Source organism: Dama dama, chromosome 11 (genome assembly GCF_033118175.1).
Source record: "Dama dama isolate Ldn47 chromosome 11, ASM3311817v1, whole genome shotgun sequence".
NCBI lineage: Eukaryota > Metazoa > Chordata > Mammalia > Artiodactyla > Cervidae > Dama > Dama dama.
This window is the reverse complement of record NC_083691.1, coordinates 49,334,665-49,353,588: the sequence shown is the minus strand read 5'-3', so window position 1 is coordinate 49,353,588 and position 18,924 is coordinate 49,334,665. Positions and strand designations below refer to the sequence as shown.

At 37.7% G+C, this 18,924-nt stretch overlaps 1 protein-coding gene across 1 annotated transcript in view; it reads right to left on the bottom strand.

Annotated features, from left to right (window-relative positions):
- Nucleotides 1-18,924, bottom strand: part of CTNNA2 (catenin alpha 2) — a 1,329,932-nt gene that overhangs the window by 850,235 nt on the left and 460,773 nt on the right. Inside the window, exon 6 of the mRNA XM_061156261.1 lies at nucleotides 16,533-16,799. Coding sequence (XP_061012244.1) covers nucleotides 16,533-16,799 — 267 coding nt within the window. The remainder of the gene's footprint in view (nucleotides 1-16,532; nucleotides 16,800-18,924) is intronic.

The following is an 18,924-nucleotide window of genomic DNA, read 5'->3' as shown; positions in this document are numbered from 1 at the left end:
CTTGTCTGACATTGCTATGCATCATTAGTGGGAGGTGTGTGTTTGTGTGTGTGTGTGTGTGTGTGTGTTTAACACAGAGGCAGAAACAGAGGGTTAGGAAGAGACCAACAATTAGGACGTTTTTCCCCTGCATTTTTGTATCTCCTACTACACCCAGCTGAATGCTTTGCACATAAGTAGCTGATAAATATTTGCCAATTAACAGATTGAGAATTCCATAGACAGAGGAGCCTAGCAGGCTACAGCTCATTGGGTCACAAAGAACTGGACATGACTGAGCAACTTTCACTTTACTCACTTACAAGAACAATATTTTTAAATAACTTTAAAAAACCAGGGCTTATCAATATGTTATATTTCTGTCTAAAATCCTCTCCTCCTTTACTTAAAAAGTAAAAATGGCAAGCAACCTGAGAAAAGAATCAAGAAGTGACATGAACCCAATAATCTAGCAACTGAATAATTAGTTACTGGATTGTCAATGGTTTAAATTTTTCTAAGTTTAATAACAGGAGAAACAAACTTCTAATCCCCCAAATTAGTTATATTCTATGTCTGTGATTTGGAATGTTAAATTATCCACTTAACACAGAAAGTCAATTTATATTTCTCAGAAGCAATTATGACTTAATTGCTGTTATCAACCTAATAAATTACTAGGTGATTTCTACAAACTGGTTATACACTCAAATTTCATGTCTGATGAAAGAATAATTGTATCAATATTCTGCAAATATGAAAAGGAAATTGGTTCATTGGCCACGAGGGAAATGCATACACCTTGAGTATAAACTCATCTATCTTCTTCTGTCTACTTTTAAGCACGCAAATTAAGATGGGAAGGATACATTTTGCCTCTCAGAGGAGTAATGTGCAATACATTAATTGCTTTTCAAGAAACACAGCATGGCCTGACAAATATTCTTTGTACTTAATGAGGACGTCATGTTCTCCTTTGAAGTCTGGATTTTGATGTGCACCCGTTGATAATACTTTAAATCATACAGAGTCTTTGTATACCACTGGAACACAGACACCCGAAAAGGGTTAACCCAACTAAGAAGATAATGGATGCCCTTTGGAACACAATAGAATGCTTATGAAGGAGTGTCATGTCTCCTCTGGGGAAATTGATATGGCCACAGTGCAGAAGGCTGAGAAGAAATTATTGGAGGATAACCTCATGAGCCACTAAGATCAACACAGTGAGCATTTTCATTTGTGAATCCTTTCAACAAACGTTTATGCTCACCGTATTGATGGAAGTATGAATGAGACCTGGTCTCTGTCCTTCTGGTGTTCACATTTATAGACACAGAACTGAAAACAGAATAATAACTTACTACTGGTATACTCAATGTCTAGTAGTAACATAAAAGGGATAGTGGTTTAGTTAAAAGGAAAATTAGAGACAGTTTCAAAAAATAAAGCACCTTGGTAAGAATGAATATAAATTTATTAGGTTAAAAAAAGGCAAAGAAGTTCAAACAAAGAAAGCATCACGAGAGGGAATGTGTGAAAGAAAGAACAATGGTACATCTGAAGAATAATAAACAGCTAATTATGACAGGACATGGAACAGAAGGTGAGAAAAAAGAGAATCTGAGATAAAAGAGGTAGTCAGGGTCCCAGTGAAGTGATCTGATGCCATGCTAAGAACTTCAAACTATATCCTGGAGATGGAATTTCACTGGTAAAGAAAACATAACATCTGATTTGCACTTTGGGAAAGCTAGACCATCAGAGGTAATGGGATAGAAGGCGAGCAGGCAGAGCAAGCAGTGAGCAAGTTATTTCAATGGTTCAGGCCAAAACATGGACCTGAATAAATGGTGGTCATAAAACATGAAGTGAGAGGGTCCAGCCAAAAATTGTAAAAGGAACTGAATTTACAACAGTTCAAGATTAACTGGAGAGGAAAGCAGGTAAGAGTAAGGCTCTCAGCTTTCTGGATTGAATAACCACATTCATAAAGGTCACACTTTAAAATAAGAACTACTAAAAGAAAGGCTAGGCTTGACAGGGGGAACACATTATGTTTAGTTTGAGAGCACTTGGATGCTTAGATATTATCCAGATTAACATGTCACGTAACCAGATGGACACTGGTCTGGAGCTCCAGAGAGAAGCTGGGACCAGAGAAACAGACATGCAGTGCATGGGACCCCAACCAGCCAAGCCTGAAGGTCCTTTAGTGAGAACTGAACGGAGTAAAGATAGAACTCTAGAGAAAAAATAACTTAAGTGGCTGGAAAGGGAAGCAAGCCCAGGAGATGGGAGATGTAAGGGTCAAAGAGGCAGGGGGGAAAAAAAGTCAATAGAGTCATTCTGGAAGGTTAAAGGAAATGTAACCTGGAGGAAGAATCAGTTTAAGGAAAGAGATGCCTTAGTGCGAAAACAGTTATCTGGGAAGTTAAACCTCCACAAGTGGCAGCCTTCTAAGGCAGGTGGCTTGATGACTGGATGACTTTTAAATTTATCAAAATCTACGACATATTGATTTAAACCCAAAGCACATGGCAAGGTCACATACACATTATCGTTTTTGTTGTTATTGTCTGCAATTTTGCACCATCAATACTTTCTCTCCTTCTTAAATGTAAATAGGTTTGAACGGGTAAGTATTAATATAACCCTTGCAAGTAAACTGACATATTCATTTTGCCTCCTCTGCCCTCCAGCAGATATTGTCACACATTCCTTCTTTCTCTCATTTGACAAATGTTTCTTGAGAGCCAACTATGCACAAGGCCATGTTAAGTACCAGAAGTAAAATTGCTACCATGATTTTTTTTTTTTAATGGGACACCTTTTAAAAGAACATGAATTAAAACACATGATACATGACTGCACTACTTCTTTTACTGTTCATGAAAACTCCATGTGGATGTATAAAATAGAGAGCTACTGGGGAGCTGTTGTCTCGCACAGGGAGCTGAGCTTAGGGCTCTGGGATGACCTAAAAAGGGTGGGATGGGAGGGGAGTTGAGGTGGGAGGACGGCTCAAAAGGGAGGGGGATATATCTATACGTATAGCTGATTTAGGACTTCCCTGGGAGCTCAGCTGGTGAAGAATTTCCCTGCAATGCAGGAGACCCTGGTTTGATTCCTGGGGGAAGATTTGTCATGTAACTCAGGATTTCCACAGGCTGTGTCAGCAAGATTTCCTGGAGAAGGGATAGGCTACCCATCCCAGTATTCTCAGGCTTCCCTGGGGGCTCAGACAGAATCCACCTGCAATGTGGGATACCTGGGTTCGATCCCTGGGTTTGGAAGATCCCCTGGCGGAGGGCATGGCAACCCACTCCAGTATTCTTGCCTGGAGAATCCGCATGGACAGAAGAGCCTTTCGGGCTACAGTCCATGGGGTCACAAACAGTCAGACACACCTGAGCAGCTAAGCACAGCATAGCTGATTCATGTTGTTGTACAGTAGAGGCTAACACAACATTGTAATCATACTCCAATTAATAAAATAAAATAAAACACGAACTACAAAAAAAAAAAAAAAACCTCTTCATGTGGAGAATCATGAAAGGTGGAAGTCCTATTACTTCCGAGCAATCTGTCATCTAAGAAGAGTGCAGCTCTGTTAGCTTTTTGCCTGAATAAATGCTATCTACCTGTTTTCAGTCCATGTAGTTGGTATGTTCCTCTTGGTCTCAATTCTTTTAGGCTCTTTCACTTTTATCTATATTTGCTATGTTCTTTTCACCGCTTAGACTCCTTGTTCTACTCTGTACCTCCCAATCTCCACCCTCTCCAGCAGTCAGCAATATACGAATTCCTGGCCATGTCTTCCACCACTTATCTCTATTCTGCACACACAGCCTGTGGAAAGCCCAGTTACACAGCAGAAGGTCTGAACTGCATGAGTTTAAACTAGGCACAATGTGCATGGATTCACCACAGTTATTTACCCCCTAGAATTCTCTATTCCGCTCTAGTCTGGTAGCAGTTAACTGATAAGAAAATTAGCCTTTCTTTACAATAACATAAAAGGCAGTGCAAAGCAATTAAGTAGAGCACAGAGATGGAAAGTTACTAATGAATTACAAAGGATCTCTCCTCTCTTCCCCCAGCCCATTCCAGTACACAGACATTGACTCTGAGTGCTGGTTTTAAATTAATTACTCCTTACTTAGGAAAGTAAACAGTGGTCGCTAGGGAGTGACGATTTTATAATATACAGCAATTATTCTCTGAGAAAATGAATCTATGTACAATTGGGTTTTGCATAATTATAAATGTATAACCATAAACAAAAAGCATAACGAGCTGAAAATGACAACAAAGAACAAACTGCAGAATTGGGATTGCTGTTGACATTAGCAAAAGAAATAGATGGTAAATCAAAGTTACTGGCAATGATTTAGAAAATTGTTTGAAGTTTCTGGGCCAAAGACACACACGTGGCTTATATCTTATTTCCTAGCACATGATTCACCAGTAATGAGGCTTGTGTTTGCATTTTCATGTATGTGGCAATCTGACCATTACTTTGTTTTGATTGTAAATATATAAAATTTAGAGTCTACTTTGAGGAATAGGTCCATATTAACTAGATTTACAATATAAACTTTGTTAAAGTAACAAATTTTGAAACATTTTTAACTTACAACCAAATAGGTAAATTTAGATCATTTTCAAAAAGAAAAATTAAATTATTTTTATACTGAGAAAGATAATAATGCAAAGGCATCCATTTCTCACCAGCACCATAGCTAGTATTTATTTGGTGTTTCTGTCAGCCAGTCTACCAAGTGTTTTTGTATGTTTTACTAATTCTCGCAGCAAACCTCCACGGCCTCATTAGACCCATGGGAAATGAAAGCTTCAGTTCAGTTCAGTCCAGTTGCTTTCACTTTGAAAGCTTACAGACCTGCTTAACCATCAGGGAAGGCCAGGAGGTAACCAAAACAGTCCCATCTGAAACATGAAAACCAATGGCTTCTTTTACTTCCAGGCCAATCAACAGCAGCTGCTTGACGTGTAGTGCGTGGGAACTCTCAAACTCTCTTGTGTCAGTAGAACAGAAGAAAGGCAGGGAGGCTTCAGGTTTTTCAAAAGACAACTTAGTGGCAATGTGAGAAAATGGGCTGAAGAAGATTGGAAGATTGGAAAGGAAATCACTTAAAAGGTCTTTGTCAAGATGAGACACAAAATTCTGGCAAAATCAAGTATCCCAAAATATTTATTAACTACGGATCTCATGTGAAAACTGATAAGCAGGGACATGGGAGGGAATTCCCAGCCATCTAATGGAGGAAGTGAGACTTGTATTTATGACCATAGTGAAATATGGTAAAGCCTAGCAATCATGATAGGTTAACTGCTTTGGACATTTGCTCCGGAAATTTCAGTTTGAGACAGAACTCTTTGTCTTTAACATTCAGCGCTTTCCAAAAACAAAACAAGAAATGGCCACCGATGATTTCCTCCCAGTAATGCCCTCCAAAGGCAGAAGGCGCTGCTAGGTGTGTGGAGTAGAGACTTCAGAACTCATGATAAATGAAACTGAATGACATTGAATACCCTTTCCAATCTCAAAGTTTAATAGAGTGATGAAGAAAAGAAAATCTTAGTAGTAAATTAGTTTCAAAATGAATGGACTCTGTGGATCTCTCCCTGTCTCTCTCTCTCTATCAAGGATAAATAGATAGTGTTCTATCATTAAAATGATAGCTTTTTTTATACTGACCTAATTGAAAAGCACTTTTTTTAAACATTTTAAATAATGTTTCTAAAATCAAACTTTATAAAATGCTTAAAAGAATATATTCAATATTATACCATGACCCACGGGGAACAAACTTTATTTCGTGTTTTTTAAACACTAAAATTGAGAATATGTGGGCATGAATTAGTCAGACTTAAGTAAGTGATTACTTTATGTAACCATCTAGTTTCAAGGACACAGTTTTTTCCTGGTAATTACTGTGAAAAGTCAATATCTGGGGAGACTTTGTTGGAACTACAACCCTTTGATAAATTAATAATTTTTTGACCTAGGCAAACTAGCAAATTTATAGGTACTCTGGGGGCACCCCTTTTATAAATCTGTAATTCTTAATGGAAATAATTTAGGAAAGACTCTCTGCTGCTTGTCTGTGCACATGTATATGTGTGTATGTGTAAAATAAGATTGGTTTTAACCTTTCAAAAATGAAGATTTTATGTGCCTAAGTGAGAGAAAGATGACAATGACACAGCAAATGGAGTAAAATGTTAAGAATAGGTGAATCTAGGTAGAGAATATGTGGTATCCTTTATACTTGCAATATGTCTGTAAATAGAGTTTTACTTTTTTTCAAGCAAAATACTTTATTAATTAAGGAACATTAGTGAGAAAAAGTTTTGGAAATAAATACAGGGGGGAAACTCATAGCACACACACACCCATATATGTATATTCAGAAGTATGTGTGTGTGTGTGTGTGTGTGTGTGAACCACTTTGCTATAGAGCAGAGATTAACACAGCACTGTAAAATAACTATACTTCAATAAGAAAACACTAATACAATTTTTTTAAGATTGCTTATGCTTTGGCCAAGCCTTCTTTGGAAGTTGCTGGGCATGAAGGTGTGGATATGGCTGCAGGAAAGTGAACGATATTATTGTATCTATAGCTACTGTCAATTAACATTGACAACTTTTCAATCAGGCCCTGATTCCTAAGGCTTTTCTAGGCATCAGCTTTAGCACTAACTTTGGTTAGAAGATGTCTGGCAGCTATTTCTGTTAAGAGAAGTAGGGTTAAGAGGAAAAGGTAATTAACCTACCATGGATTGGGCACCTATGAATGTTCATCCCATAAAATTACTATCACAATTTTGAGAAGTCAACATTATTACTCCATGTTATAGACTCAGAAGCAGAGGCACAGAGGGAAGTGTTTTTTGTGTCTGGATTCAGACATAAGCTTGTCTCGTTCACCCTACACCATGCTGTTCCATTGTGCCTGAGGGAAACCAGTATAACCAGAAAGATAAGCAAGGGACTCAAGTGACTTACATCGGTCACCTGCCAGTCTGACTGTCACATGCACATCTGTGGGTAACCATTTCCCTACAGCCTTAGCTCAATGAATATGTATAATAAGAACAAAACAGGGCATAAGAGAACATTTGGAGAAATAAGCAATGGGACTCAATAGGTTATAGCGAAGTTTCCCAAATACTCTACAGGAGAAGTTCCAGAAGTGTGTTAAGGAACTTGGTTGGTGAAAAATCCAAATGAGTGTTTTTAGGGGCAGGAGGTGTGTGTGTGTGTGTGTGTGTGTGTGTGTGTGTGTGTGTGTTTACTTCACCACAGAATCATAAACTAAATCTTATCCATGAGTACCAAGTACATTGTCATTACTGTATCATAGGAAGCACACGAGAATGGGGAGATGTAATTCTGGAGGGCTAAGTACAGATAAGCACTTCTAATACAAGAAATCATAAAGAAAAATAAGACTAAGGAAGTAAACATTTTAAATAGATCACACTCTTCACCATTTAAGAGTTCACTAGATAAAAGGACTTGCTTGGTTCCCAAATTTTACAGTATTGTTAATAAATAATATGATAATCAAAATGATATTTGCCATCACACATTTAGACAGTTTAGAATATGATAATCAATTACATCAGTATTCACTATTAGATTTAGTACTAATTATTTGAAATAAAGATGAGCTCACATCCACAGAATCAATGTTCCTAAGAGAGAAAATCATTATCTTGGGGAAAATACAGATTCTCCCATTTCCCCTTGTGAAAAGAAATAAAACCAGATTGGAAACATAATACCTTTGATTAAAGACGTCAGGGAGGCAAATAAATGAGAATTTGAACCGCAATTTTCAAGAAGGGTATTTCAAATCTCATTCTGTTATTTGCTCAGTGACTTTTTGCAGCTCTATGTTTGCTAATTGAAATGTAGAAGAGAAATTTAATTGCCTTGGGATATTTCCTTGTTGTAATTATAATAAGACATACTGTAAAACCAAATGATAAAAAAAAAAAAAACCAAATGATGCTATCAGGAGATACTCTTAGGCTTATTACACCTTAAAAAAGTTAAATTTTCTTGGAAGCAAGAAGATATGAGAAGTATCAATATTCCAGAATAAGATTTCTCAATGATAAATAATGAAGCTGGATAAATGGGTCTCTGCTTTCTAGCTCAGGAAGACTACCTTGTCCCAGATGCTGGCTGGCTGTCTCACGTTCTGCCAACAGAACCACCCTAAACTCTCCACCTGCCCTGAGCATCTCTTGTTACAAACTTATCTGCATCTGTATCTATCTTTACTGCCACCCCAGGGCTACAAACTTTTCCAAAAAGGATTAATGCAAGATCCATTGCATAAACTTAGTGTACAGAAAGGTGTCACAAGCAGACTAACAATCCTCTGAGGGCCAACTGCACCTTCTTGCATCCCCTGAGTTTGGCCACGTAGGAAGAATTGAGTTTGTGCTACACTTACAGGTAGAAAGAAACTCACTGGAGTATGACTTAATATTCTCTTTGGCCACCAGATGTCAGTGCATAGTAAAGAATGCTAAAAACACCACTGCTTGTTTCTGGCTAGCAAGGCTATTTTGGTGAGTTAGTTTCCAGAGTGAAACCAGGGCAGATAAATTCAGAGATAGTCCATAGGGAGAAGATATGAGACTTGCTGGGCCTTCTACCTCTAGTTACTGATACTATGTCCTAACATGTGGGAAAAGTTCTCCACTTTTTAAAAAAGGTGTGTAAAAGTCTGTTGCTGCTTTTTAAAAGTAAAATAAACACTAATAAATGCATGCTAATTTGGGGCTCTGGTGGCTCAGACGGTAAAGCATCTGTCTACAATGTGGGAAACCTGGGTTCGATCCCTGGGTCAGGAAGATCCCCTGGAGAAGGAAATGGAAACCCACTCCAGTACTATTGCCTGGAAAATCCCACGGATGGAGGAGCCTGGTAGGCTACAGTCCATGGGGTCACAAAGAGTTGGACATGACTTCACTTTCACTTTCACTTAAACCTAAATAGCTTAAACTAAATTAGAAAAATCCTAGATGTTGTAGAATTTGGATTAAAAATGTTCAAAATATATATCCATAAATTACCAGGCATTTAATAGTCACATAGGTGGGACTGTAAATTAAAAGCCACAAAAAAAAAGAGAAATCAATGCAAGAAAGTTATATTATGTAAAAAATCAAATATCCCACAAAGGGCTGAAAGTTCTCAAGATGTCCCAATTGGAATTGTAAAAATGTTTGTTTGTTTGTTTGAATAATTAAATCTTACATTAATTCTTTGGGTATATGAAAATAAGAAGTATGGTTCTCAAGGTCTATTGATTATGCTCCTTCAACATGGTTCAGATACATACACTTCTTCCCATTTCTGTTCCCACAATGTACTGACATGCATAAACTCTCACTCTAATCACTCTCATACACTGCAGCTTTGCCCTTTTCAAATCCATTCTCCACTTTGCTGTCAAAGGGATATGTAAAAACACAAATCTGACCAGGCATCCCTCTGCTTAGATCACCAGCCACTCCCTAAACTTCCAGTTTGAAGCCCAGCCCCCTGCATGGCCTACAGGGCTCCAGAAGCTTCCTCCAGCTCCCTGACTTAGCCAGATTTCTCCCTGGGCTCCAGAAGCAAATAGCTTACACATACTTTACCCATCATGCCTCTGCATGCAAGGATGCTCTTTCTGTCTGAGAAACCTTCTCATTCACATTCATCATGTTCATTCCTGCTCATGCACCACCTCTTCGGGAATTCTCTGATTTCACTCTTCCTAATCCCATCTCTGTCACACACACACAGGTTAGGTGCCTACTATGCATGTAGGTGTACGTGATATGGCAGCATTTAACACTGCAGTTAACTACAGCTGTTCAGTAAGCATTTCTCCTTTACACCTTTATGACTGCTCTTAGCTCTCCTATACCAAAACCTTATTCCAAGGCCTAGAGTTGCTATCTCAGTAACATAAGGTCACATATCCTTAGTTACTTACAAGGTTTGAAGTAGTAGTCAGATACCTGAATCCAAGTTCTGAGCTCTTACCAAAATCCTAGGCTACTTCCAATGGCCATTAAGTGAGAATCGCCTCATAGGAATACAGTAGAGGGCATTTTTAAGTATTAAGTACTTAATAAAAGCATTAAAAATTAACACATATAACTGTACAGACATTAAGCCTTCAAAAATATTGGCATGAACTCAGAGAAGCAGAAAATTGCTGAGCTTGCCTGCCCTATCTTATTAGTACCTGAATTAGAAATCTGAAATTGCTTTCCAAAAGCTAAATGGTCATGCTTACTGGCTTTCGTTTTTATGCATTTGGCCTTCACCTTGCTAATTGCTTTAGAACATGAGCTACATCTTGCACTTTCCTGCCTGTGTGCTTATAGTGTTCTGATGGTCCCTCTCTTCTTCTCTCTCCACCCTCACTCTCACGTAAATAAATGCACAGAAAACTTTTTATCTTCTTAGCCCAACATGAGGGTTCCCAGATTTCAGTAGGAGAGGAGGCCTGGGGTAAGCCTTTCTGATAAATAACTATGTTGATTTCCACAGCAAAAGGGAGAGTTAGAACTGGGAAGGGACTGAACAAGAAGCTTGGTAAAATGTCTTCTTCACGTGGCCTCCCTCCTTGCCTGATGTTGTAGAAATCATGAAGCAATAAAACCCTTTAAGAATCCCTGAACCAGCCATAATTTTGGTTCATGAGTCCCTAAGGGACCCATACCTGCCCAGGAGCATCCATCTGGGCATAGTAATAATAGTAAGAAATAATTATTTCCTATTCCAAAAGACGAAGAGTGATATTTGGAGAAGGGGGTCAACAGAGAAACTCTACTTCTTCAGATTCCTTCAACACAGATCTCTGAGGTCAGGTATGTGGGCCTCTGGCTTAAGTGATCTAATAACCCTCCAGCTCTCCACTGGAGCTATATTCCAACACTGGATCCCAAACCCAAATCCAGGGTTGCTATTACTATCAGGCACCCAGAAACCTCTTCTCCCTGTCCCAGAAATGCACTGGGGTCCTGAAATGACTGCTGCCACCTGGAATCCTGCTGCTTCACCTCTTTCTTTGGACTAGATATTCTGGAATATGAGTGTACCCTCTGAGACCAGCACACAGTTGAAGTCACGCTAGGAAGTGAACACTGGAGCATGGAGATGCTCCCTGGGAGTGATAATTCTCTCCCACTCAGTCCCTTCACCATGTCCGATTACATTCTCTTGCCACCCTCATCCACCTGTAATATAGGTGTCACATCATTCCTCACTTTCACATTCCAACATTTCCATCCACTGAACAACAGATCAGTGAGAAAACTGAAACTAGATCAAGAAAAGAAAATATATTTAAATAGAAGAAGAAAAAAAAAAGAAGAAAACATGAGAAAATAGATGGGAGGTATGAAAAATTAGGCAGAAATACAAGTGACAACTCACATAGAGTATGTATGTCATGATGACATTTCAGCTCAATGTGGTTGTGACCAGACTGTCCTACTTCTCAGGCACAGATTTAAATCTTGCCAGGGAGAAGTAATACAATGAAAGGGAAAATATATTTAATACTATTCAATGCCTTCCTCCCTTCAAAGTTGAAGAAGTCAAGAACTAGAAAATAAGAGTGCAAACAAAGCTTCCATGAATGCAGGGTCTCCCGAGACCCTCAGACATAGTGGACATATGAGGACATAGAGGAGAGACTGGAGCAGATGACAAGGCTGGAAGAGGTAAGAGCCAGTAAGTGGCAAGTAGATTAGAATCCACTCCTTAACACCAAGCAAAAAAAAAAAAAAAGTGAAATATGGGAATATGGTTAATTACGGTAGTCAACTTTATTTCATTTTCTTTTTTGGTTATAGAATACAGTTTTCTACAGGCTGAGGGGACTGAACAAGTGCAGAAGGAGAAACTGAACATGAAAGAAAAATAGAATTAGTCATCAAGCAAATTCCCAAGTGAAATGGGAGAAGAAAGAAGCAAAAACACAACTGGAACATTTAAGATGAGAGGAATCTGAAATTAAGATAAGAGGAATTGTCTGGTTTAAAAGAAAATAAAAGAGAAATAGCTATTGATTATAAAGACTAGGTCATGAATGGTGTGAATTTCCATATTTCTAAAGCATCTTTATCTATAAAAGAAAGTTTCAAAAAAATAAGATATGGTACATTCTCTTTTCTTTTAAGGAAATTCTGTAGGAATAACTTTTCATTCCCCTCTCTCCCATTCTTGAAAGTTTTCTAGTAGTCAGCATTGACATTATAACATGATTTACTTCTGAGCAGTCATTACATTTTTCTAAGGTCTTTCCAGTATCCCCCAGTAGATAGTTTCACTAGATAAAATTAACTACCTCAAACTGTCGCATTTTAAATAGAGGCTGATATTTCCACTGATGAGCAATCATTTTACTTTTTGCTGTTGTATCATTAGAGACTGTCTTAACAGTCTCAAGTTGTTAAAATACCGGGTGTTTTACTTCAGTCTTTTAATAAATCACTACAGCAACTATTCATGTAGACAGGATAATAGCGCCAGAAAATCGATCACCAATCACTGAGTCCTAATTACAATTACCCAGGTAAAAATCAATCCTATAATTTTAGATGAAGGCAAAAATACTAATTTTTCCCTTGTACTTAATTAACTAAGAAACTCAAAGCCACTTCTGCCTCCTACCTCTCAAAAAACTGTTTGACACAATGATGACTCTTATTATGAAATGGACTTCAACATCAGGAGACGACTGAAAATGTATTTTCTATTTATATGGTTCCTTTTACTTCAGAATCTCAAAGTTGTTTGACTTTTTCAAATTCCTATTACATTGGCAAGCATTAAACCAAGCATCATGAAGGAATGTCACCAGAAAAGTAAAGCACAGGAAGTCTGAGTGAGTTTCTCATCCAATGTAATATCAATTTGTTTAATATCTGAGAATAGCATTTAGAATTCAAGACAGATGCCTGTGAATTCTAAATCAATTTGAAGCCAATATGCCTGGGAAATAAAAAATGCTAAAGCATTCATTATGTAAATATGGAATAGAAATGTGTAATTCTGTTACAAAGTAAAGAGCAATAGAACACTATTTTTAGTTAAAAAATTTCAAATATTGTTAAGTGCTATCCAGATTTTCTGGTGTAGCATTACACCAGTAGTAGCATTATTACTTTTGAGAAGGTACGGAAATTAATTGCATTTATTAAATAACTATTTTTAGGGATCCACACCAGAGGGAATTACTATCTAATTCTACTGCTAACTGAGACAGTTCCACATGTTGATTTTTGTCAACATCTGATAAACAAAATTTTAGACATTAAATAATGCTTTATGCAATTTACATAGCTTGAGAACTAATACCCATTTAACAATAGAATACTACTTGGTTAATATACTTAGCTAATTAGTTAACATATACTTAATGTAAAAATAAACCATCTAGTTAATATGTATAATGATATATAAAGCTAATCAAATATAATTAGTGAATTAGTTAATATGCCATTTTTTATTTGAAAAAATAACTTCAATTATTATATTCATGTGTTAATTTCCCAAAGCCTTACTTGTCCAGCATGAGAAGATGCCACCCTATTAGAACAGGTGGGAAGTACACCAACATATTTTACTAATAGATTTTCCCCATATGGCCTTAAGTTTTTATCTTCTGAGTCTAAAGGTATAATAACCAGTGATGCCTCAATTGTTAAATTCACTGTGGCTAAAGGCTCCTTTTAATGAAAATCATCGAGATAGAAAGAGAACGGGAAGCTGCAGGCATCACGCTCTTGGGAAGAAGGTGGCAGCAGCTGAAGAGTCTGGACTGTCCTTCAAAAGAGTCCTCTGTATGTGCGTGGTTACATTATTACCAGGTCCTCACTTAGGTTTTACTGTTTACTTTTTTATTATAAAATAAACTATGATTATAGTGCAATTGATCAAAATCTAAATAATCTACCTATTCTTAATTTTAAAAAGCACCATTTCCAAAAAAAAGAAAGCATCATTTCATGACATAATTTTGTATTTGACATTGTAATTTTCTATTCTGTTTAACTGATGAGACATTTTTATTCTAATGTACTCACTAAAAATTAATATGGCATGATAATGTGTTAATATCTAAGTGCATGACCTACTCACTTTTGTTTCCTTAAATCATGGGTTCATCCATTCCTATTCCAGAAAAACAAACCAACAAAAAACCCTTATCATCACTCTATCAAGTTCCAAAAAGACATCCTCTTAGAATTTTTATAGGGACTGTATGAATCTTACAAAAGTTGATAGGGTCAATAGTTTTTCCTACCTAGGACCCTGACATCTTTTACCAAAAAGGAAAACTTATTCCTTGTAAAGGTTTCCCTAGTGGCTCTGATGGTAAAGAATCTGCCTGCAATGTGGGATACCTAGGTTCTACCCCTGGATCAGGAAGATCCCCTGGAGAAGGGAATGGCAACCCACTACAGTATTCTCGCGTGGAGAACTTCATGGCCAGAGGAGCCTGGCAGGCTACCATCCATGGGGTCACAGAGTCTGACACAACTAAGTGACTTTCACTCACTCATTCACCCCTTAGTAGAGTAATACAATTTCCTCTCTTATGTCCTCTACATCTGTATCAGGATTATTTCCAGCATCTACAAATAAATAAAATTAAGTATTAAAATAATAATTTTTAAAATTATTTTGTAGATTAAGTAAAATAAAAGTGTTGTTTTTACTGTTCATTTTGTAAACAGGATCTCTTTTCCATTATTCCATCTTTTTTTTTTTTTACAGTATGGATATCTAGTAACTTCTACATGTTTATTTTAAAATTGATAAACTTATTGAAGTGTCTTATTAGTTCTAATGAATTTTATGTTGTCTCTTAAACCTTTGTGAATACACTACATATTAAGGCCCAATTTCTGATAAATACTTGAAATTTATTACAATTAATCCTTATAAAATACTTTGGAAATAATACATAGTCTGAGTTCAGTATGTATATATATTTCTTTGACTAACTGAAAAAAATAAGGGAAAGAGGAGAGCCACCTGTGAAAACAGGGAAGAATTATCTGTGTATGCGTATTATCTGGGTATGTGTGCGTGCGCAGTCACTCAGTCGTGTCCAACTCTTTGCCACCCCATGGACTGCAGACTCCTCTCTCCATGGGATTCTCCAGGCAAGAACACTGGAATGGGTAGCATTTCCCTTCTCCAGGGGATCTTCCATACCCAGGGATCAAACATGGGTCTCCTACATTTCAGGAGGCTTCTTTACTGAGCCACTAGGGAAGCCCTTATCTGTATACTAAGTGTTATAATTATCTCTCCTTTATATCATCCATTTCCATGCCTTTAACAATCATTTCCTCCTTGTCCTCTTTTCTAACAGGCCAAAAATTCATGTCTACATATCCAAGAGCAAAATCATCATTTTTTCCCACAGCTGTTAAATAACTGATTTTTCTCCTGTGAATTTCTGTTACATTGTATTTTATCATTTAGAGTCTTAGTTCATTCTTTGTCCTTTTTCTCCTCTATAGGAAAACATAACTCCTAAAAGCAGATGTTAATTATTTATAAACGTCTGTAGCTCACAACACATATAGGCTCTCACTGAACAGGGGATAAACTCAACTGAATTCCAACTTCTCACAGATGGGCCATATCCTGACCCAGGAGTGGTGAGAGCTGTTAGCCTGGACCGTTGATGACAGGCATCCTTCCAGCTTATTTTGTTGCCTCGAGTATACCCAGGCTCACTGAGCCCTTCTTCCACTGCTTCCTTCATTGGGACAAACCCCTAGAAATAGCAGGTTCAGAATATGAGTCATTCATGGGACTAGCAGAGGTGCCACCTGGGGCGGGGTGAGGCAGCGCTGATGCAAGGAAGACCAGGATCCTGGATAGGACGAGAGGACAGGGACTGAAAAATCAAGAAATTGAGAGCAATCCTTTACCCAGACACAACATATGGGTATTGTACACCTACACTGCCGAGGACATTTGCCTCTTCAATAATGAAGTGCTGTGTGCTTAGTCGCTCAGTCTTGTCTGACTCTTTGGGACCCTTTGGACTGTAGCCTGCTGGGTTCCTCCCCCAGGGGATCTTCCTGACCTGACCCAGGGATCAAACCTGCACGTCTCCTGCACTGCAGGCGGATTCTTTACTCACTGAACCATAGGGGAAACCCTTAATAATGAAGATAAACTTGCAAATTATAAACTGTCTTTACTATAACAGTGAGGAAATTTACAGTATTCAGGGTTTCTGCTTGAATACGATCAGGTTCTTAAACATAGTTGTCAGTTCCTTCGAAGACCAGTACTAGGTTCTACCAAGATGTCAGATTCCTAGTAACCGTGACATATCATGTAGTTTATCTTACTATTAGAAGCCTCCAAAAGAGGTAAATCAATGTATACTACCTTGGTATTCTTCATCCCTAATACATTTTGTCGGTGAAAGCACACTCCCCTCTGGATACATCACCCAGATGCTTACATCAAACTCGTTCAGAGCCGCGGCCAGCTCCCCGATGCCCGTGTGGCCTTTGGCTTCGTCGGTGGGAGAGGTAGCTTGAGCAGCATTGGAGATGCCGGCAATGGCCTCCTGGACTTGTTTGAACACGTAATCTCGGTTGGCTCTGGTAGCAGCCACGTCTGGGTGGCGGAGAAAAGCTTGGGAGGCCGTGTACAGCATTGTGGCGTTCTTCTTCAGAGCTCCTCGAGCGGCGGCCATCTCATCTCGACAGTGAGGGTCCTTCAGCTCCTGTGTGTGCAAAACACAGATGTGAAGCTTGCTGTGAATGTATCTGTAACACAGCTTAGAGTCACAGACTTCTGGGACCACATCAATTTTGTTTGTATTCAGTTAATATTTTACTTTATTTGTTTATAAGATGCTGTGTAATGACTATATTATATGTGGTATTGGTATGTCACTAAATCTAATTCATATTGACCAATACAAAGGTAAAAAAGTAGAACTGTAAGACATGAGTTTGAGCAAACTCCAGGAGATGGTGAAGGACAGGGAAGCCTAGTGTACTGCAGTCCATGGAGTCACAAAGGGTTGGACACGACCTAGCAACTGAAAAACAATATAAAATAAAATACTTATAGTCTCCGAATTCCAAGTCAAGATGCTCATTTCATGACATACATTATTTAAGTTACCAATCTAAAATTATAACATAAAACAATTTTGTGCCTGGGAAACTCCATATGACCCAGCAACCCCACTACTGGGCATATACCCTGAGAAGACTGCAATTCTAAAAGACATGTATACCCCAATGTTCACTGCAGCACTATTTACAATAGCAAGGGCATGAAAGCAACCTAGATGCCCATCGACAGATGAATGGATAAAGAAATTGTGGTAGATTTATACAATGGAATATTACTCAGCCATTAAAAGGAACAAATTTGAGTCAGTTTTAATGAGGTGGATAAAACTTGAGCCTCTTATACAGGCTGAAGGAAATCAGGAAGAGAAAAACAAGTATTCTATATTAATGCATATATATGGAATTTAGAAAAATGCTACTGATGAACTTAGTTGAAAATGGTCTTGTGGACACAGTGGGGGAAGGTGAGGGTGGGATGACTTGAGAGAATAATATTGACATATATATACTATCCTGTGTTAAATAGATAGTGGGAAGTTGCTAAATAACAAAGGGTGCCCATCCTGGCGTTCTGTGATGACCTAGAGGGGTGGAATGGGGAGAAGGGGAGAGACGCTTAACAGGAAGAGGAGGTATATATATATATATATATATATATATATATATATATATGATGTCAAAATAGTACCCACTGGGAAGTTTCTTTATTTTCGGCTTTAAAGAGTATTATAATCATATTATAATATATAATATGATTATATTGTGATTATGTATGATTCACATTGTTGAACAGCATAAGCCAACACAAAATTGTAATTTAATCCACCAATTAAAAGTAAGTAAAGTTTTTAAAAAACGCAATATGAATTTAAGAATTACATGTCCATGTAGGAAAACAACTGAAGAAGAAATATTTTTTTTCTACATATATTTTAGAAACTATCTCCTCTCTCTAGCTGTCAAAAATTTGTACATACTGCTCTTCCCATGTGAAATATCTGAGCTTCCCTGTTCCAGCCTATCCTTTCCCTTGATGGGGCCCATCTCCTGAAAACCCAATCTCCATCCAACTCTCTAAGTTACCTCTCCTTCTAGCTGCTCCCACAAGGCCCTCTTCCCTCCAATCATTAAAATGCATCATGGTTTACTGCATTTACATAAGTATATGTCTTTCTCCTAAACTGAATGTCTAATGAGAGCAAAGAGCCCTAACTTTCTTGTTCAGTGGTTCTTCAGTCGATAGCACAATGTCTGGCTCATAAAAATGCATCCAATAAATAGTGGTGCAAGAATGGAAAAACTGAGCCACCAACAAAGTAAGCGGCTTGCGTCGATCAGTTAGTTATCAGCAGATGGAAAACCCAAACTTCAATCTTCTGACACTGTGCCTGCCTCCATAATCAATTACAATTACAAACATGGGAAATCAAACTCGTCTGATTTTGCTTACTGCATCACTGGCACTTCATTATCATTTTCAGAATGGGGTTCAGTTTTTTTAAAAAAAAAAAAACACTTTTAAAAAAATAAATAAATAAATAAAAAATAAAATAAAAAACCGCTTTTGATGGCAGATCTATCATTTGAGTTGAGGAAATAATTAAAAAAAATAGATCACAGATGATTTGCTTTCTAAGTTTTGGATGTCAGAATAGTATCACTGGGTAGCCTCTTTATTTTCAGCTTTAGAGAGTATTGTTAAGAAAATGTTCACAGTATTTTTGGAAATATTAAAGGCAGTACTGTTCTCTCAGAGCCATGTGA